This window comes from Bufo bufo, chromosome 1 (assembly GCF_905171765.1).
Source record: "Bufo bufo chromosome 1, aBufBuf1.1, whole genome shotgun sequence".
NCBI lineage: Eukaryota > Metazoa > Chordata > Amphibia > Anura > Bufonidae > Bufo > Bufo bufo.
This window is the reverse complement of record NC_053389.1, coordinates 600,043,157-600,062,598: the sequence shown is the minus strand read 5'-3', so window position 1 is coordinate 600,062,598 and position 19,442 is coordinate 600,043,157. Positions and strand designations below refer to the sequence as shown.

Genomic DNA, 19,442 nt, shown 5'->3' with positions numbered 1-19,442 from the left:
GACCCTTGCATGTGCATGCAGTCAGCTCACCTATATGCTCCTTAGTTTGGGATCAAGCCAGTCAGTCGTTTATTTATAAGTTCCAGCTATCTGCAACTTCACCCGTGACACTGTGGTGCTTTACTACTTTATGGTCCCTGCTTCATAGCAGCCTGATCTTCAGTGAGGGCCTGTCTCCTGTGATCCTGTCTCCGGGTTTCAGAGCAGTGTAGTATCCACAAGAAGGAGGCAAGGAAGTGTTCCGTGAAGGGAGGAAGCTGGTGGAGGGGGAACAGCACAGGGGCCTCCTGATAATATACCAGCTATAGTATGCAGCCAGTTAGACTAGCCAATTTACTATGTGGATGCCGAAGTGTTTAGGAAGGCAGAGTATTGTACTTGTGTACTAACAAGCTTGCCGTCCTCTCTGGCTGGATGTCGGGGGATTGGCTCTTCTAACAGACATGCCTTGCGTGGTGTGTCTGCTGAAGGAAGTTTTTTTTTCTTTTTCTTTTCTTAAAGCTGCAGCATGGCGGTGGAACAAGTCGCAAATGGCGAAGAGACTGAAAAGTCTTATCGCTATTTGCAAATTCCTGGTCGCATTGGTTGCCATCTGGACCACTGCTTCAAGTGGTCCGTTAGAGGAGGCAGTAACCGTCTCTTGTATAAAGTCGAGGGAGCTATGTCTTGAAAGAGAAGAATGCGCTCGCCTTCGAATTGCAGATCTTCCTTCTCTTAGCAGCTTTCAGTAGTGCAGCCGTGTCCAGGGAGCTGAGGAGGCCGCATAGTATGTCTCTTGGAGGGTCCTTCTGCTTTGGTACCGGCTTTAGCACTCTTTTAATTCGTTCCACTATGATTTTATGCATCTCTCTTCTTCCAGCAGGTCAGTGAAAATGGCGGTCACGGCCTCCAGTAGTTGATCGTAAGCTATGTTTTCAGGCACCCTGCGAATCCGAATATTATTTCGGCGGCTGCGGTTTTCCTGGTCTTCAATTAGAGCAAATGCTGTGTTGTGTTGAAGTAGTCCATTAGTGTGGCACAGCTCTTTCCCAGGGCAGTGTTAAATGAAAGTATGGACGCCATATTTGTTTCCAGGGCTTCTACTCTGTGACCAAGGTGTTTAAGGTCACTTTTTATCTCTACCAGTTCTCTCATAACAGGCGTTATGGCTTGGGACAGAGCTTGTTTTAAGAACCGCTAGGTAACTTGTGCGGGATCTCTTGTCACACTGGTCAGTCGAGTCCGACAAACTGCATCTGAATCGGCTAAATTTTCTCTTCCCTTCCGGCGCCATCTTGCGCGCGCAAGTTCCAGGGGAAGCAGCAACTTTGTTAAGATATCTCTCCATGTCGGTCCCGCTGCGGGCCGGTCTCGCTTGTTCTTTCTGGTCTCTGGTTTTGTCCTTGCCTATTTTCACCATCTTAAAGTGAGGTGAGCAGCTTATATGGCAGTAACACAGGCCTGTGATGAGGGATGCTGTGCAGTCAGGCTCCCCCCCCCAAATCGACCTTTTTGTTTTTAACATACTAGTTTACCGCCTAAAACTTTAAATATTTTATGTTGATAATGTGAGATGCTGAGAAGCAATAGATCAATACATAGCATGTGGAAGTGCAATTCTTTGATTTTGTTTCCTGAGTCTGCTTATAAAGTGAGTTTCAGTAGCCTTGCATGTATTTGAAAAAAAAGTCTGGTTATCATCCAAAAATATTTAAATATTTAGGTTGTCAAAGGTTTACTGAAAGTACCCAAGCACATGTTTAAAATAAACCCCTTTGAGGGAACTGATTTAAATAAACTTCCTCAACTAGGAACTGTCAGCAGGTGAGGAGGTCAATCGCACCTTTACAAACTGGACTTTGATTCCACAATTGACAACCGTAGTAGTCTCCTGAGGTGGATTTGAAAAAAATAAATAAAATACATGGAAATATGAAGGCAGAACTTTAACATCTCTTTCCTGCTTAATCCCCTTCTGGCTTTGGCTGAAAAACCAAAAATGGGCCTTGAAATGTCCTCCAAAAAACTGTGAACCTTCCCTTAACCATCCTGCCTAAGCCCCTTTTTGTGGCTCTACATCCCTGAATCTGAAGTCTATGTAAGAAAGCCCAGTGTTACCGTCATGTACTGCAAAGTGACAGCTAATATGGCTACATTGAATAAATGCTGTATTGATTGTCCTTACCTCTCCTATAACATACAGGCCCACGTTTACTTATGAGTGCACCTAGATTGTGGCGTAAATTGCACCAAAAAGTCACATAGTTTGGCGCCTCTAGGTTTAGAGTTTCTGAGCATGGCCTAAGATGTGATGAATTTTACTACAATTCTGGCATTAAATTCTCTCAAAGTAAGCCAACAAGTAGTTGATCTAGTTTGTGTCCATCCCTGCACCTTCTCTTCCAGCCTGAGCCACTGTGATAAATCTAGTTACGGTCTAGACTGCCATTTATTAAACAATCTATAGAATCAGTAAATCTTTCCTAAAATGTTAAGACTTGGTCAGGTGTTGCCTATATCATGCACCCAACCTCATCCCTTTCTTATTAGACCTTTTGGGGAAGTTTCCCAGCATCCTGCCCCAATTGTATTAAAGGGATTGTCCTAGTGGAGAGACCATCAGATTGCTTACAACCCTGTTCTTGCAGCCCTTCCCCCTCAGCAAACAACGGATTTAGCAAGGTAAGCTATGACCAAATCTAGTGTTACATAGTGACAATGCAATTCTGAATCGGGGGTTCCCGTGCAGGGTCATATGGACAAAGATTTTCTTCATAAAACAACATCTTTAAGCATGCACTTTGGTTTTGAGCATTTTATGGTCTATAAGGAATCTGTGACAATTGGAGACGGGTTGATAGAATTGTTTGTCACTTGCTATGGCTTCTGCTCTCCACCCACAATCCCCCTGTAGATTAGACGGCATGGTCTTAGAGCAGCAGTGCTCAACCTCCATGCAATTACCAGGTTATTAGATTTCATATTCCATCAGTCAAAAACATGTAATGTTGTTACATTCTCACTTGGCTAATCCCTTTGAGGTCTGAAGGCGTCTGATCGAATAGTGAACGTTACAAGAACTGAGCTTCTAAGGCTTGGTCTTCTCCAGTATGAGTTGCTTACATTGGTGATCATATTCCACTTATCAGACTCCGGGGGGTAGGGTTATTTAATAAAGGCTTCAACGTCTGCATGCCATCTCTACTGTATGAGCACCATCTAATCAGAAATCTGGTATGCTGTGTTTATTACGTCTGTGTTGTCTAATCTGGATGCCCAAAATCCTAGTAACCTCTTACTGTCCATATAATAGGATTTTCTTTAAAGGTAAACCCACGGCTGCCTTGATTAGTTTTGTGCCATAGGAAGAGAGGGTTAACATTGCTCCTTACTGCTGGCTTGCCTTCTATTTTCAGATTAGCCCTGCAGCTTGAGCATATTAATTCGGCAGAAGTGCTGATCTGTCTATCACTGTATTCCCAGCTCGGTAACTTGGCTAGTGCTCAGCGTGCCAAGCCTTCCCACCGTATGTTGATGAATGTCACTGGAGCATCCACCTAATCAGTATACAAAATATTGAAGGTCTTTCTCTGTTAAATTATTCCTGGAAAGGCTTGATGCCATTTGTAATGGCAAATGCCATCAGTTAAAGCACAGCTTTTTTGGGGGGCTGTATTGGCCATTGCTGGGGCATCTTATAAGTCCTGGCTACCTAGGACTTGTGCTGGATAACATTGTCAGGATTCAGTTTTGGGCATTTCTACAGCTCAATGATTGTAATCATTGCCCAGCCTCCACTTGGCATGGTTTGAAAACTTTCAGTCAGATATTTGGGCTAGAAGCCTGTTATCAATGACCATTTCTTAAAGGGTCTGGCGTATTAGGCTACTTTCACACTAGCGTTTTGGCTTTCAGTTTGTGAGATCCATCATGGGTTCTCACAAGCGGTCCAAAAGGGATCAGTTTTGCCCTAATGCATTCGGTCTGCCTCCATTCCGCTCTGGAGGCGGACACCATAACACTGCCTGCAGCGTTTTGCTGTCCGCCTGATGAAGCCAAACGGATCCGTCCTGGCACACAATGCAAGTCAATGGGGACGGATCCGTTTTCTCTAAAACAATCTGGCACAATAAAAAACGGATCCGTCTCCTGTTGACTTTTAATGGAGTTTATGACTGATCCGACTTGGCTATATGTTACAGATATTACAAACGGATCTGTTCATGACGGATACATGCGGTTGGATTATCTGAATGGATGCGTTTGTGCCGATCCATGATGGATACGCGCAAAAAGGCTAGTGTGAAAGTAGCCTTATCATGTTTATCCCAAATTCTGTTATGCTCCTGTCTAAAGCTATCTATTTGTACTGCAGAGAATGCCTTTAAGAGTCTGATTATTACATGTTACCGCGTATCCTGCCTGCAGGCACATGTAGACCATGTAATGTTCTCAGTTTTAGCACAAGTGATAAATGTAGCAACCTGCAGATACAAAGTCTAAGCAGCCAATAAAATGTTGTAGGGAGCAGTGTTAAAATATTGCTGTAGAGAAGGCAAAGGGAAATCAATGCCTCCTGTTGAGAAGGAGAATCTGGCATGTGTTTATTAGGCAATGTGCGTTTGTCTTACTTAACAACACTTTGTATCTCCAGGCTGTAGAGATGAGCCAGTGTCTTCAGTGCTAGAAAGCTGGCAGGAGAACTTTTATTAGAAATTACTGCGCTTCTAGTTGCAGGCAGGCTGCTGTCTACATAATATAAATATGTCTAGATGCAGTGCTATAGTCAAATCTGCTTTTTTTATATTTAAAAGGGAAACGGTCCTCAGTTTTGCTATCATGCGTTAGGTCAGCGTTCAGCAATCTCCAGCACTCCAGATGTTCTGAAACTGCAACTCCCAGAATGCTTAGTTCACTACAGTGAGTGAGGACAGCCGAGCGTGTTTGCATGCTGGGAGTTGTAGTTTCACAGCAGGTTGCCGATCCTTGCTTTTGGTCATATCAGGACCTTTCAAAATGGCATCCCTATTTGTCCCCACTGGCACAGCATAACTTATAAGCAGAAGTTTTAAAATATCCCACGCCAAATGTAAAGGAGGTCTGACGTGTCTGCTGGGTACATACCAGGCTTGAAGGTTGTCCATAGTTTTTATAGTCTTGTCGTCCAGTCTAATCCAAATCTAGCTCTGGTGCCATACTGCAGTAAACTGGTGCATGCTGTAGAGAGAGGCTTCAATTCCCTGCTGCGTATGTGCCAGTCCCCATCTACGTTTCAGGCACTGCGCAAGTATCTTAACATTTTCTAATGCCTCTCCAGCTGGAAACCATATTATGTTTATCAGTTTAATGTCAATTAATCCATAATGCTTGTACTGCTGCTATAAATGAGACTGCATGCGGAGTATCAGTGTAATTTGTGACAAGAAATTTGTTTCCGTAGAAATTAATGTAATTTTCTTGTAACTTTTTAAGTGTTTAGAATTAGCTGCAGTAAGGTTCTTTAAAGGGATTCTGTCACCTCGTTTTCAGTTATACAGCTGCGGACATGCACGGCTAGAATGCCGCTAGCATGTCCGCAATATACCTATCCTTTAGGGCTTTGTGCTTTTTATTTTGTTTAAAAAATGATTTTAGAGTTATGTAAATGAGTCTTGTAAGGTGCCCAAGGGGCTGTACAAATCTTCCTGGTGCCCAGCCACGCCCCCCGTGAAGGAGCCCAGCACCGCCTGCGTCCTCCAAATCTCCTCCTTTCGACATAGTTAGATTGCCGTAATCTCGCGATGCGCGAGCTCACGCATCCGCAATGCCGGTATAGTGTTCCTTCCCTGTGCTGGCATCAGCCTCAGGGAAGGAACTGCGCATTGCGAGATTACGGCAATCTGTGTCGAAAGGAGGAGATTTGGAGGACACAGGGGGGCGTGGCTGGGAACCAGGAAGGTTAGTAGAGCCCCTTGGGCACCTTACAAGACTCATTTACATATCTCTAAAATCATTTTTTAAACAAAATAAAAGCACACAGCCCTATAGGACCGGTATATTGCGGATATGCTAGCGGCGATCTAGCCGTGCATGTCTGCATCTCTAACCAAAAACGAGGTGACCGAATCCCTTTAAGTAGCCGGTGAACATCCTTGTATTAAGATTGCCCTATTAGAATAGTTCTGTGCATCAATTGTCGATCCTTGATGGACTCTATCTGCTTTGTGATGTCAACTTACAGTAGCCATACTGAGGGATTCTTCCTTAAAATTCCTGCGCCATCATGCTTTGGCAACTGTCTGTGGTATAAGACAACACAATGATTGAAACCTTGCTTGCTCACTGACCTTAAGGCCCCTTTCACACGGGCGTTGCGGGAAAATGTGCGGGTGCGTTGCGGGAACACACGATTTTTCCGTGCGAGTGCAAAACATTGTAATGCGTAATACCCAAACCCGAACTTCTACACAGAAGTTCGGGCTTAGGATCTGTGTTCTGTAGATTGTATTATTTTCCCTTATAACATGGTTATAAGGGAAAATAATAGCATTCTGAATACAGAATGCAAAGTAAAATAGCGCAGGAGGGGTTAAAAAAATAATAATAATTTAACTCGCCTTAGTCCACTTGATCGCGCTGCCCGGCTTCTCGTCTGTCTCCTTTGTTGAACAGGACCTGTGGTGACATCACTCCGGTCAACACATGATCCATCACCATGGTAAAAGATCATGTGATGACCGGAGTGACGTCACCCACAGGTCCTGTTCCTGTAATGAATGCTCACCACAGGTCCTGTACAACAAAGGAGACAGACGAGAAGCCGGGCAGCGCGATCAAGTGGACTAAGGCGAGTTAAATTATTATTATTATTTTTTTAACCCCTCCTGCGCTATTTTACTATGCATTCTGTATTCAGAATGCGATCATTTTCCATTATAACCATGATTTAAGGGAAAATAACGATTATCTGGTCTCCATCCCGATCGTCTCCTAGCAACCGTGCGTGAAAATCGCACCGCATCCGCACTTGCTTGCGGATGCTTGCGATTTTCACGCAACCCCATTCACTTCTATGGGGCCTGCGTTGCGTGAAAAACGCACAAAGAGGAGCATGCTGCGATTTTCACGCAACGCACAAGTGATGTGTGAAAATCACTGCTCATGTGCACAGCCCCATAGAAATGAATGGGTCGGGATTCAGTGCGGGTGCAATGCGTTCAACTCGCGCATCGCATCCGCGCGGAATACTCGCCCGTGTGAAAGGGGCCTTACTGTTAGGCCTCTTGCACATGACCGTATGCCCTCCGAGACATACGGTCCATGAGCGGGCCATATGTCCAGGAGCGGCATTGATTGTGTACACGGGAGCACACAGCATCATAGATTACAATGATGCTGTGCATGTTGGGCTGCCCGCGGGACTATTGTCCCGCACTTATATGATCATATGAGTGTGGGACAATAGTCCTGTTTATAGTATAACATGAATACCAGCAGTCTGGTAACATGTAGTCATAAGAATAGATGCTCCAGAATTGGTATTACATGGGGAATGCATGAAGCTATTAAACCAGGCATGTCAGGAGTGGTGACAGGTCCTCATTAAAGTGCAAGCTGCATAGTGCAGGAAGCTTTTGAAGCCCATTTTCAGAACAAAGTTAAATCCTACCTTCAGTGTAACCCAATACTCTGACCACATTCACAAACTAAATCTGCTTTAAAAAGAGTAAGCATTATTCTTAGCTGAGTCGGTGGCAGTGTGAAACGCCATTAACATTTCCAGCCTAGCACTGAAGCCACTATAAGAGCACAGTTTTCATATTCAATCAGTGACCGTTGTTCTCTGCATATACCAGGATGACAAGGATACAATGCGTCCATCCACTGTAATACTAGACATTTGGACATAGAATGTTTGATGGGAACATTTTATTCTATAATCCTGGTCACTTGACACTTACTGGGAGAAATCTGACGTCATGGATACATACATGAGTAGATAGTGGATTTTGGTTCCTTTCAATATATTTCAGATATTGCAATTGTTTTTGTACATAAAACGTTACTAAATTGAAATTGAAGTGTCAGATTATGTTTAGAGGTTGTCCATCAGGATACATTTTTATATAAGGGGCAGAATGACATTTAGGAAAAAAGTGCTACCTTTTATATAGTATTAGTTATTGGATCCCTTCTGGTTTCCACTTTCCGGTCCCAATTAGACAAACGGGAAAATGTTCATGATGCCCACACAGCCAATCAAGGGTGGATCAATATTGTGGCCAGTGATTGGCTGAGCAGGCATCTCCTGTGTCAAGCAGGAATCAGGAAGTGTATACTAGTTTGGACCCGATAAGTGTAGGAATGGCAGTGATTGTGGACCTGTTGGATGAATGCTTCCCATCCAATAATATCGAATTGTGAAGTGCTGCGTAATATTCGGGCTACACCATGAAGATTGTTTATTTTATGCACTTATATAGCGCTACTATATTCCGCAGTGCTTTACAGACATTAACAACCAATTGTCCCCAATGGGGCTCACAATCTAAGGTCCCGATCAGTATGTCTTTGGAGTGTTGGAGCACCCGCAGGAAAACCACACAAACACAGGGAGAACATACAAACTCCATGCAGATGTTGTCCTTGGTCGGATTCGAACCTAAGACCCCAGTGCTGCAAGGGTTAAGACCTTAAAGGGGTTATACGGTTTACAGATATGATCATGTACATCTTCACGCTTTTTTTTTTCCAATTTGAATTCTCCTGACCCATTTTCACCATATAACCAAATCGCTCTGGTTTACCACCTGTAAGTAGCACTTCCTGTTACTGTATCCAACCAAACCCATGATGCACTTCTCTGCCGCAGCTTCAGTACCACCCCTAACACCCAGCTAGTGTATTGCTCCTCCCACTTAGCTAGTTTCTGCTTTGACACACCCATGGACATACCTTCACAGGAAATAAGAGCTGCATGGACATGGTCATGTGACCACAGTGCATAAGGGACAGAAGCAATTAAGGTAAAAACATATACATTACAAAAGTGATCTTTATATATGGTTATTTTAAAGGATGTTGATGCACCTTGAAATCCCCTTTAAATGATGGTTCTGAACTGCGTGATGGACTCAATCTACCCTGCTCCAGCTGTTTGACAGGGTCTCTGTAAAATTAACTAGGAAAAGGCCTCTCAATCAAGATTAGATGTTTTTTTATTTTTCGATTCCATTTTGAGCAGCTTACTAAAAGTGTCGCCCTTTTAAGGTGGTCATGATTAACAGCAAGTAAATCTCTTAACAGTCTCTTTTGAGGGGTGGCAGGAGAGTTGCATACAAGTAACAGCAGGTACACTGGCTCGCACTCTACAAGGTCTGTACATATCCCGAAGCACTAGAGACCTGGCACTTTGTGCTGCATGAGAGCCTTTGAATGGGAGCTGCAGACAATGTTATCATCTAAGCACAGTATGTACAGGACAATAACGTGGGAGAACAAATTTCACTGAGAGTCTGAACCAAGAGTGAGAACCCAACATAACCTGTGCAGAAGCGGCATGAATCGTGTAGTGGATGAAGTCTTTGGGATTTTCTGCTGTGGAGTTCAGGGCTGCCCTGTATTCATCGTACACGGAGCATTGTCTGTGCAGCGCCTTCATTGTAACTCTAATGTTGCCAAAATGCATTTTGGTTGTAACCTGTGATGTTTGAAAATTATGTTGTCAGAAGGTTTCGATTACTATGTCTACCAGATAGAAGTACTAGAATTGTCAATGATATTTAAGTGTAGATACCAAGGCAAGGTATATTTTCCAGGATAGGGAAAAGTCCTATGAAGACAGGACTGTGACATTAACCTGCATGGTTATTAAAGTGGTCATGGCAGCAATGAGGTTTTCTTGAAAACACCAGGTTGTCAATGAGAGCTGTAAATGATGTACATCTTAGGCTACTTTCACACTTGCGTTTGGAGTGGATCCGTCTGGTGTCTGCATAGAGGGATCCGCTCCTATAATGCAAACGCTTGCATCCGTTCAGAACGGATCCGTCTGCATAACTGGTTTTTATAGATCTGATTTTTCACTTTGTGAAAACTCAGATCCGACAGTATATTCTAACACAGAGGCGTTCCCATGGTGATGGGGACACTTCAAGTTAAAATATACTAAAAGAACTGTGTACATGACTGCCCCCTGCTGCCTGGCAGCACCCGATCTCTTACAGGGGGCTGTGATCCGCACAATTATTGTGCGAATCATAGCCCCCTGTAAGAGATCAGGTGCTGCCAGGCAGGAGGGGGCAGACCCCCTCCCTCCCCTGTATGAAATGTGACCGGTGCGGCCCCCCTCCCTCTATATTCATTGGTGGCCAGTGCGGATTCCCAGGATTCCCCTCTTCTCCCCCCCCTAATTAAAATCACCTCCCCATCATTGGTGGCAGCGGAGAGTTCCGATCGGAGTCCCAGTTTAATCGCTGGGGCTCCGATCGGTTACCATGGCAGCCAAGACGCTATTGCAGTCTTGGCTGCCATGGTTACTTAGCAATAAATAGAAGCATTATACTTACCTGCGAGCTGCGATGTCTGTGACCGGCCGGGCGCTCCTCCTACTGGTAAGTGACAGGTCTGTGCTATAAGCAATGCGCCGCGCAGACCTTTCACTTACCAGTAGGAGGAGCGCCCGGCCGGTCACAGACATCGCAGCTCGCAGGTAAGTATAATGCTTCTATTTATTGCTAAGTAACCATGGCAGCCAAGACTGCAATAGCGTCTTGGCTGCCATGGTAACCGATCGGTGCCCCAGCGATTAAACTGCGACTCTGATCGGAACTCTTCGCTGCCACCAATGATGGGGGGGGGGGGGGGGTGTTATTTTAATTAGGGGGGGGAAGAGGGGAGGCTGCACTGGTCACATTTAATACTGGGAATCCGCACTGGCCACCAATGAATATGGAAGGAGGGGGGCCGCACTGATCACATTTAATACTGGGGAGGGGGGGCCGCACTGGCCACCAATGAATATAGAGGGAGGGGGGCCTCACTGGTCACATTTAATACTGGGAGGGAGGGTCTGGCCACCAATGAGTTAAATACAGGGGGGGGGGGGGTCTCAGTATATTCTAACTTGAAGCGTCCCCATCACCATGGGATCGCCTCTGTGTTAGAATTTACTGTCTGATCTGATTTTCACTATCTAACTCAAATCCGATGGTATATTCTAACATAGATGCGTTCCCATGGTGATGGGGACGCTTCAAGTTAAAATATACCATCGGATTGGAGAAAACTCTGATCTGATGGTATATTAATAGGGGACTCCTGACTTTACATTGAAAGTCAATGGGGGACGGATCTGTTTGAAATTGCACCATATTGTGTCAACTTAAAACAGATCCGTCCCCATTGACTTGCATTGTAAGTCTGGACGGATCCGTTTGGCTCCTCACGGCCAGGCGGACACAAAAACGTTGCAAGCTGCGTTCGGGTGTCCGCCTGCTGAGCTGAACGGAGGCCAAGCGGAGCCAGACTGAGGCATTCTGAGCGGCTCCGCATCCACTCAGAATGCATTGGGGCTGTACGGATCCGTTCGGGGCCACTTGTGAGAGCCTTCAAACGGATCTCACAAGCGGAACCCCGAACGCAAGTGTGAAAGTAGCCATAGCTTGTATACAACTGCAGGTTCAGTGCACTGTGAAATATAATTAAGCTGGAATCAAAATGACAGACATAGGACACATGCTTGGTAACACATGCTGACATTACTGATCTCTTTGGGCATGTTCACATATTAAGATTATATGTTTCCTCCACCAATGTGATTGGTACAATGGACCCATGTACAGTGCCTCTTCATATCCAGTGGGACATTAAATCCAGTGGTCAGATGGCCACATGACTGATCCATAGCTTACAATGGATAATCAGTGTTAGGATGTGTTCTTTCATGGAAATTATGGAAGCTGAAACACATAAATTGATAATAGCAGGACAATTTGATGATTTATTGATTATCATCTAGACAAAGTTACTACAAGGCACTTACTAATGTATTGTGATTGTCCATATTGTCTCCTTTGTTGGCTGGATTCATTTTTCCATCCCGTTATACACTGCTTGTTTCCATGGTTATGACAAACCTGCAATCCATCAGCGGTGGTCGTGCTTGTACACTATAGGAAAAAGCGCTGGCCTATGCGCACTCCCATGGTCATGGCCATTAGAGAGGCTGGCATCTTTTCCTATAATGTTTAAGCACAGGCCCAGCTGCTGGATTGAAGGGTGGTCTTAACTATGGAAACGAGGAGTGTATCAAATGACCAGTTGTCATGCAAGGGAATCTGGTCACTGCTGTGGCGCTCTGATTGGCTGCAGCGTAGTAGCGTACCCTCCTGTCACAGGATGTTTTCAGTGCTGCAGGGAAAGGAAGAGCAGACTCTGAACCCAGCGGCAGGGACCTGGTAAATATGATCTCCGCCGCGGGTCAGCCTCTCCAGGAGGTCTGTATTAATGTTGAATAACCCCTTTAAGATGTATTATCTATTGCAAAGACTAGTCATTTACATCTGGGAGAAGAGTATCTTTTTACTTTGTGTTACAAGCTAAGCAAGGCAATGGTCTTGTTAGTAGAAAGGAAAATTGACATGGATTTTTCTAACTGTTGTCATCTTAGGAGTGTGCAGTGCAATACTGCTGGTATTTCAGTTATCACAGCAGACATATGTAGACCTTAAAGGGGTTTTCTGAGATTTGTATCCTCAGTCAGCTGTTTGAAGGAGTCTCGTTGCAGGTTACCAAGCACAGCAGCGTCCATTGGATATGGCTGTGCTTCGTTTCGCAGCTCAGCCCTGTTCACTTGGTTAGAACTAAGCTGCTCCTAGGCCATGTAACTGATGAAGGTGACATCGCTGGCCCAGGGACAAACTGCAGTGTTCACCAGAACTTCACAACCTATTCAACCAGCTGATCGGCGGGGGTTCTGCGATCTGATATTAATGACCTATCATGAGGATAGACTATCAAAATCTCAGGCAACCCCTTTAAGCCAATTGTTGGTTATGGTATGTCAAATGGAAATTGCTATGGTGGTTCTTCAGCCTATTTTGACTTGCAGCACGATTTCTGTGTAAATGTAGTGATGTCGGGACACTTTCTTTACTACATACTTTTCAGTAGTCACTGTCCATCAGCGACGCAGGCTTACAATAGACTGCATATGACTGCTTGGCAAATAGATATAGACCAGAGACCCAAGTTCTAGATTCAGAGCAGAATTTGGCTTGACACCGGATGACTGTTTAAAGTTGGCAGACAGAGAAAATGATTTTGTTATTGACCTATATCAGCAAACTTCAGCACGTCAGCTTCTGTGAAACTACAATTCCCAGCATACACAGGTACTCGACTGTTCTTGCAATTTTCATGGAAGTGAAAGGAGGATTCTGGGAGTTGTAGTTTCAGAACAGCTGGAGTGTTGGAGGTTGCAGATCCCTGACATATATATTATAAATCCAAAAAGCTCCATTGGTTAAGACCATTGGCTGATTAGTCATAGGCTCCGTGATCAATAATGTTCAGTAGAAGACTGTATTTTATTCTCTCCACTTTATATCCATTGTAGTTCTTCTTGCTATGCAGGTTGACCTAATGTTTACTATGTAAATGTTTTTTTCTTTAATTTCCCAGGATACCCAGAAAGCGAAACAGTTTCTCCCTTTCCTGCAGAGAGCTGGGCGTTCAGAAGCAATTGTAGAGTATGTGTTCAGTGGGTCCAGGCTCAAGCTTTACATGCCGAAGGAAACCTGCCTCATCACCTTTCTCCTGGCTGGTAAGTGAGCAGGGTACAGTCCCGCATTGTTCTGTTCTACATCCATTTATTTGCTCACTTGAATAACCTGCCACCTCCATTTTTTATTTTTTTTTTTGAGAAAAATGTTCTTTAGCAGAGTGCATACTAGCTGTTAACGTGTTTAAGATGGACATTAGCTGACCGCTCTGGTCAGCACTCAAGTGCCCATATGGTTTGCCAATAGAAACGCGTACACTGAAGCATAAACCTTCAAGGATGCAGTTTTTGCTATTTCATTTGTCAGGAACTCCACACTAGTGGCCTAAAAGGGGTATGCTAGTCTCTGTACTGTAGTCTACTATTTGGCCATTACTAGTCTACATGCTCTTTGGACGACACATCATACCTTGAGTTTCCAACCAGAAGAAAGTGTGCCATCGTGCAATCCATCTCTTGTAGATCTCTATTGGCTTCACATGAGCTGTGTGTCAGGGTTTCAGTTTGCTTGCTCTGTCAGTGCTCCAGAATGCACTGGAATTGAAGGCTGACATAAGGGAGGATGTGAACTACACTGAGACTCCTGTAAAGGTTTCCAGATTGGGAAATCCCACTGTTTGGTGGCTTGAAGGGAAGTACAACAAGCCCATTTTGTTCATTAATGCAGGCTACAGAACTGACAGCCACTAGGACGAGGGAGGTCCGCAACCTTCGGCTCTCCAGCTACAACTCCCAGCATGGACACTTGGCTGTTCTTGTAACTCCTACAGAAGTGAAAGGAGGATTCTTGGAGTTGTAGTCTCAGAACAGCTGGAGTGCTGGAGGTTTCTGATCCCTGCAAAAAATTAAAAAATTCTTTACTGCTAAAACCAGTTTTGGACTTTGTTGCTGGTGTCTTTACTGATTCCTCAGGCCTCTGCAGTTGTCATCTATACGGGCCTTAACCACCTCAGCCCCCAGTGCTTAAACACCCTGAAAGACCAGGCCACTTTTTACACTTCTGACCTACACTACTTTCACCGTTTATTGCTCGGTCATGCAACTTACCACCCAAATGAATTTTACCTCCTTTTCTTCTCACTAATAGAGCTTTCATTTGGTGGTATTTCATTGCTGCTGACATTTTTACTTTTTTTGTTATTAATCGAAATTTAACGATTTTTTTGCAAAAAAATGACATTTTTCACTTTCAGTTGTAAAATTTTGCAAAAAAAACGAGATCCATATAGAAATTTTGCTCTAAATTTATAGTTCTACATGTCTTTGATAAAAAAAAAATGTTTGGGTAAAAAAAAAATGGTTTGGGTAAAAGTTATAGCGTTTACAAACTATGGTACAAAAATGTGAATTTCCGCTTTTTGAAGCCGCTCTGACTTTCTGAGCACCTGTCATGTTTCCTGAGGTTCTACAATGCCCAGACAGTACAAACACCCCACAAATGACCCCATTTCTGAAAGTACACACCCTAAGGTATTCGCTGATGGGCATAGTGAGTTCATAGAACTTTTTATTTTTTGTCACAAGTTAGCGGAAAATGATGATTTTTTTTTTTTTTTTTTTTTTTTTTTCCTTACAAAGTCTCATATTCCACTAACTTGTGACAAAAAATAAAAAGTTCTATGAACTCACTATGCCCATCAGCGAATACCTTGGGGTCTCTTCTTTCCAAAATGGGGTCACTTGTGGGGTAGTTATACTGCCCTGGCATTCTAGGGGCCCAAATGTGTGGTAAGGAGTTTGAAATCAAATTCAGTAAAAAATGACCTGTGAAATCCGAAAGGTGCTCTTTGGAATATGGGCCCCTTTGCCCACCTAGGCTGCAAAAAAGTGTCACACATCTGGTATCTCCGTACTCAGGAGAAGGTGGGGAATGTGTTTTGGGGTGTCATTTTATATATACCCATGCTGGGTGAGAGAAATATCTTGGCAAAAGACAACTTTTCCCATTTTTTTATACAAAGTTGTCATTTGACCAAGATATTTATCTCACCCAGTATGGGTATATGTAAAAAGACACCCCAAAACACATTCCTCAACTTCTCCTGAGTACGGGGATACCAGATGTGTGACGCTTTTTTGCAGCCTAGGTGGGCAAAGGGGCCCATATTCCAAAGAGCACCTTTCGGATTTCACTCCTCATTTTTTCCTGAATTTGATTTCAAACTCCTTACCACACATTTGGGCCCCTAGAATACCAGGGCAGTATAACTACCCCACAAGTGACCCCATTTTGGAAAGAAGACACCCCAAGGTATTCCGTGAGGGGCATGGCGAGTTCCTAGAATTTTTTATTTTTTGTCACAAGTTAGTGGAAAATGATGATTTTTTTTTTATTTTTATTTTTTTTCATACAAAGTCTCATATTCCACAAACTTGTGACAAAAAATAAAAACTTCCATGAACTCACTATGCCCATCAGCGAATACCTTGGGGTCTCTTCTTTCCAAAATGGGGTCACTTGTGGGGTAGTTATACTGCCCTGGCATTCTAGGGGCCCAAATGTGTGGTAAGTAGGTAAATGACCTGTGAAATCCGAAAGGTGCTCTTTGGAATGTGGGCCCCTTTGCCCCCCTAGGCTGCAAAAAAGTGTCACACATCTGGTATCTCCGTACTCAGGAGAAGTTGAGGAATGTGTTTTGGGGTGTCTTTTTACATATACCCATGCTGGGTGAGATAAATATCTTGGTCAAATGCCAACTTTGTATAAAAAAATGGGAAAAGTTGTCTTTTGCCAAGATATTTCTCTCACCCAGCATGGGTATATGTAAAATGACACCCCAAAACACATTCCCCAACTTCTCCCGATTACGGAGATACCAGATGTGTGACACTTTTTTGCAGCCTAGGTGGGCAAAGGGGCCCATATTCAAAAGAGCACCTTTCGGATTTCAAAGGTCATTTTTTACAGAATTTGATTTCAAACTCCTTACCACACATTTGGGCCCCTAGAATGCCAGGGCAGTATAACTACCCCACAAGTGACCCCATTTTGGAAAGAAGAGACCCCAAGGTATTCGCTGATGGGCATAGTGAGTTCATGGAACTTTTTATTTTTTGTCACAAGTTAGTGGAATATGAGACTTTGTATGAAAAAAAAAAAAAAAAAAAAAGCATTTTCCACTAACTTGTGACAAAAAATAAAAAATTCTAGGAACTCGCCATGCCCCTCACGGAATACCTTGGGGTGTCTTCTTTCCAAAATGGGGTCACTTGTGGGGTAGTTATACTGCCCTGGCATTTTCCAGGGGCCCTAATGTGTGGTAAGTAGGTAAATGACCTGTGAAATCCTAAAGGTGCTCTTTGGAATATGGGCCCCTTTGCCCACCTAGGCTGCAAAAAAGTGTCACACATGTGGTATCTCCGTATTCAGGAGACGTTGGGGAATGTGTTTTGGGGTGTCATTTTACATATACCCATGCTGGGTGAGAGAAATATCTTGGCAAAAGACAACTTTTCCCATTTTTTTATACAAAGTTGGCATTTGACCAAGATATTTCTCTCACCCAGCATGGGTATATGTAAAATGACACCCCAAAACACATTCCCCAACTTCTCCTGAGTACGGCGATACCAGATGTGTGACACTTTTTTGCAGCCTAGATGCGCAAAGGTGCCCAAATTCCTTTTAGGAGGGCATTTTTAGACATTTGGATACCAGACTTCTTCTCACACTTTGGGGCCCCTAGAATGCCAGGGCAGTATAAATACCCCACATGTGACCCCATTTTGGAAAGAAGACACCCCAAGGTATTCAATGAGGGGCATGGCGAGTTCATAGAAATTTATTTTTTTTGGCACAAGTTAGCGGAAATTGATATTTTTTATTTTTTTCTCACAAAGTCTCCCGTTCCGCTAACTTGGGACAAAAATTTCAATCTTTCATGGACTCAATATGCCCCTCACGGAATACCTGGGGGTGTCTTCTTTCCGAAATGGGGTCACATGTGGGGTATTTATACTGCCCTGGCATTCTAGGGGCCCTAAAGCGTGAGAAGAAGTCTGGAATATAAATGTCTAAAAAATTTTACGCATTTGGATTCCGTGAGGGGTATGGTGAGTTCATGTGAGATTTTATTTTTTGACACAAGTTAGTGGAATATGAGACTTTGTAAGAAAAAAAAAAAAAAATTCCGCTAACTTGGGCCAAAAAAATATCTGAATGGAGCCTTACAGAGGGGTGATCAATGACAGGGGGGTTGATCAATGACAGGGGGGTTGATCAATGACAGGGGGGTTGATCAATGACAGGGGGGTGATCAATGACAGGGGGGTGATCAATGACAGGGGGGTGATCAGGGAGTCTATATGGGGTGATAACCACAGTCATTGATCACGCCCGTGTAAGGCTTCATTCAGACGTCCGGATGCGTTTTGCGGATCCGATCCATCTATCAGTGCATCCGTAAAAATCATGCGGACATCTGAATGGAGCTTTACAGGGGGGTAATCAATGACAGGGGGGTAATCAATGACAGGGGGGTGATCAGGGAGTCTATATGGGGTGATCACCACAGTCATTGATCACGCCCCTGTAAGGCTTCATTCAGACGTCCGGATGCGTTTTGCGGATCCGATCCATCTATCAGTGCATCCGTAAAAATCATGCGGACGTCTGAATGGAGCTTTACAGGGGGGTAATCAATGACAGGGGGGTGATCAGGGAGTCTATATGGGGTGATCACCACAGTCATTGATCACGCCCCTGTAAGGCTTCATTCAGACGTCCGGATGCGTTTTGCGGATCCGATCCATCTATCAGTGCATCCGTAAAAATCATGCGGACGTCTGAATGGAGCTTTACAGGGGGGTAATCAATGACAGGGGGGTAATCAATGACAGGGGGGTGATCAGGGAGTCTATATGGGGTGATCACCACAGTCATTGATCATGCCCCTGTAAGGCTTCATTCAGACGTCCGGATGCATTTTGCGGATCCGATCCATCTATCAGTGCATCCGTAAAAATCATGCGGACATCTGAATGGAGCTTTACAGGGGGGTAATCAATGACAGGGGGGTGATCACCACAGTCATTGATCATGCCCCTGTAAGGCTTCATTCAGACGACCGGATGCGTTTTGCGGATCCGATCCATGTATCAGTGCATCCGTAAAAATCATGCGGACATCTGAATGGAGCTTTACAGGGGGGTGATCAGGGAGTCTATATGGGGTGATCACCACAGTCATTGATCATGCCCCTGTAAGGCTTCATTCAGACGTCCGGATGCGTTTTGCGGATCCGATCCATCTATCAGTGGATCCGTAAAAATCATGCGGACGTCTGAATGGAGCTTTACAGGGGGGTGATCAATGACAGGGGGGTAATCAATGACAGGGGGGTGATCAGGGAGTCTATATGGGGTGATCACCACAGTCATTGATCACGCCCCTGTAAGGCTTCATTCAGACGTCCGGATGCGTTTTGCGGATCCGATCCATCTATCAGTGGATCCGTAAAAATCATGCGGACGTCTGAATGGAGCTTTACAGGGGGTTGATCAATGACAGGGGGGTAATCAATGACAGGGGGGTGATCAGGGAGTCTATATGGGGTGATCAGGGGTGATTAGGGGTGATCAGGGGCTAATAAGGGGTTAATAAGTGACGGGGGGGGGGGGTGTAGTGTAGTGTAGTGGTGCTTGGTGCTACTTTACTGAGCTACCTGTGTCCTCTGGTGGTCGATCCAAACAAAGGGGACCA

The 19,442-nt window shown here is 44.3% G+C and overlaps 1 protein-coding gene across 2 annotated transcripts in view; it reads left to right on the top strand.

The window, feature by feature from the left end:
- The window catches only part of SND1 (staphylococcal nuclease and tudor domain containing 1), a 627,617-nt gene that overhangs the window by 309,219 nt on the left and 298,956 nt on the right, over positions 1–19,442 (top strand). For both annotated transcript variants that reach the window (XM_040413516.1, XM_040413515.1), the window contains exon 15: positions 13,642–13,783. In XM_040413516.1, the coding sequence (XP_040269450.1) occupies positions 13,642–13,783 (142 nt within the window). The remainder of the gene's footprint in view (positions 1–13,641; positions 13,784–19,442) is intronic.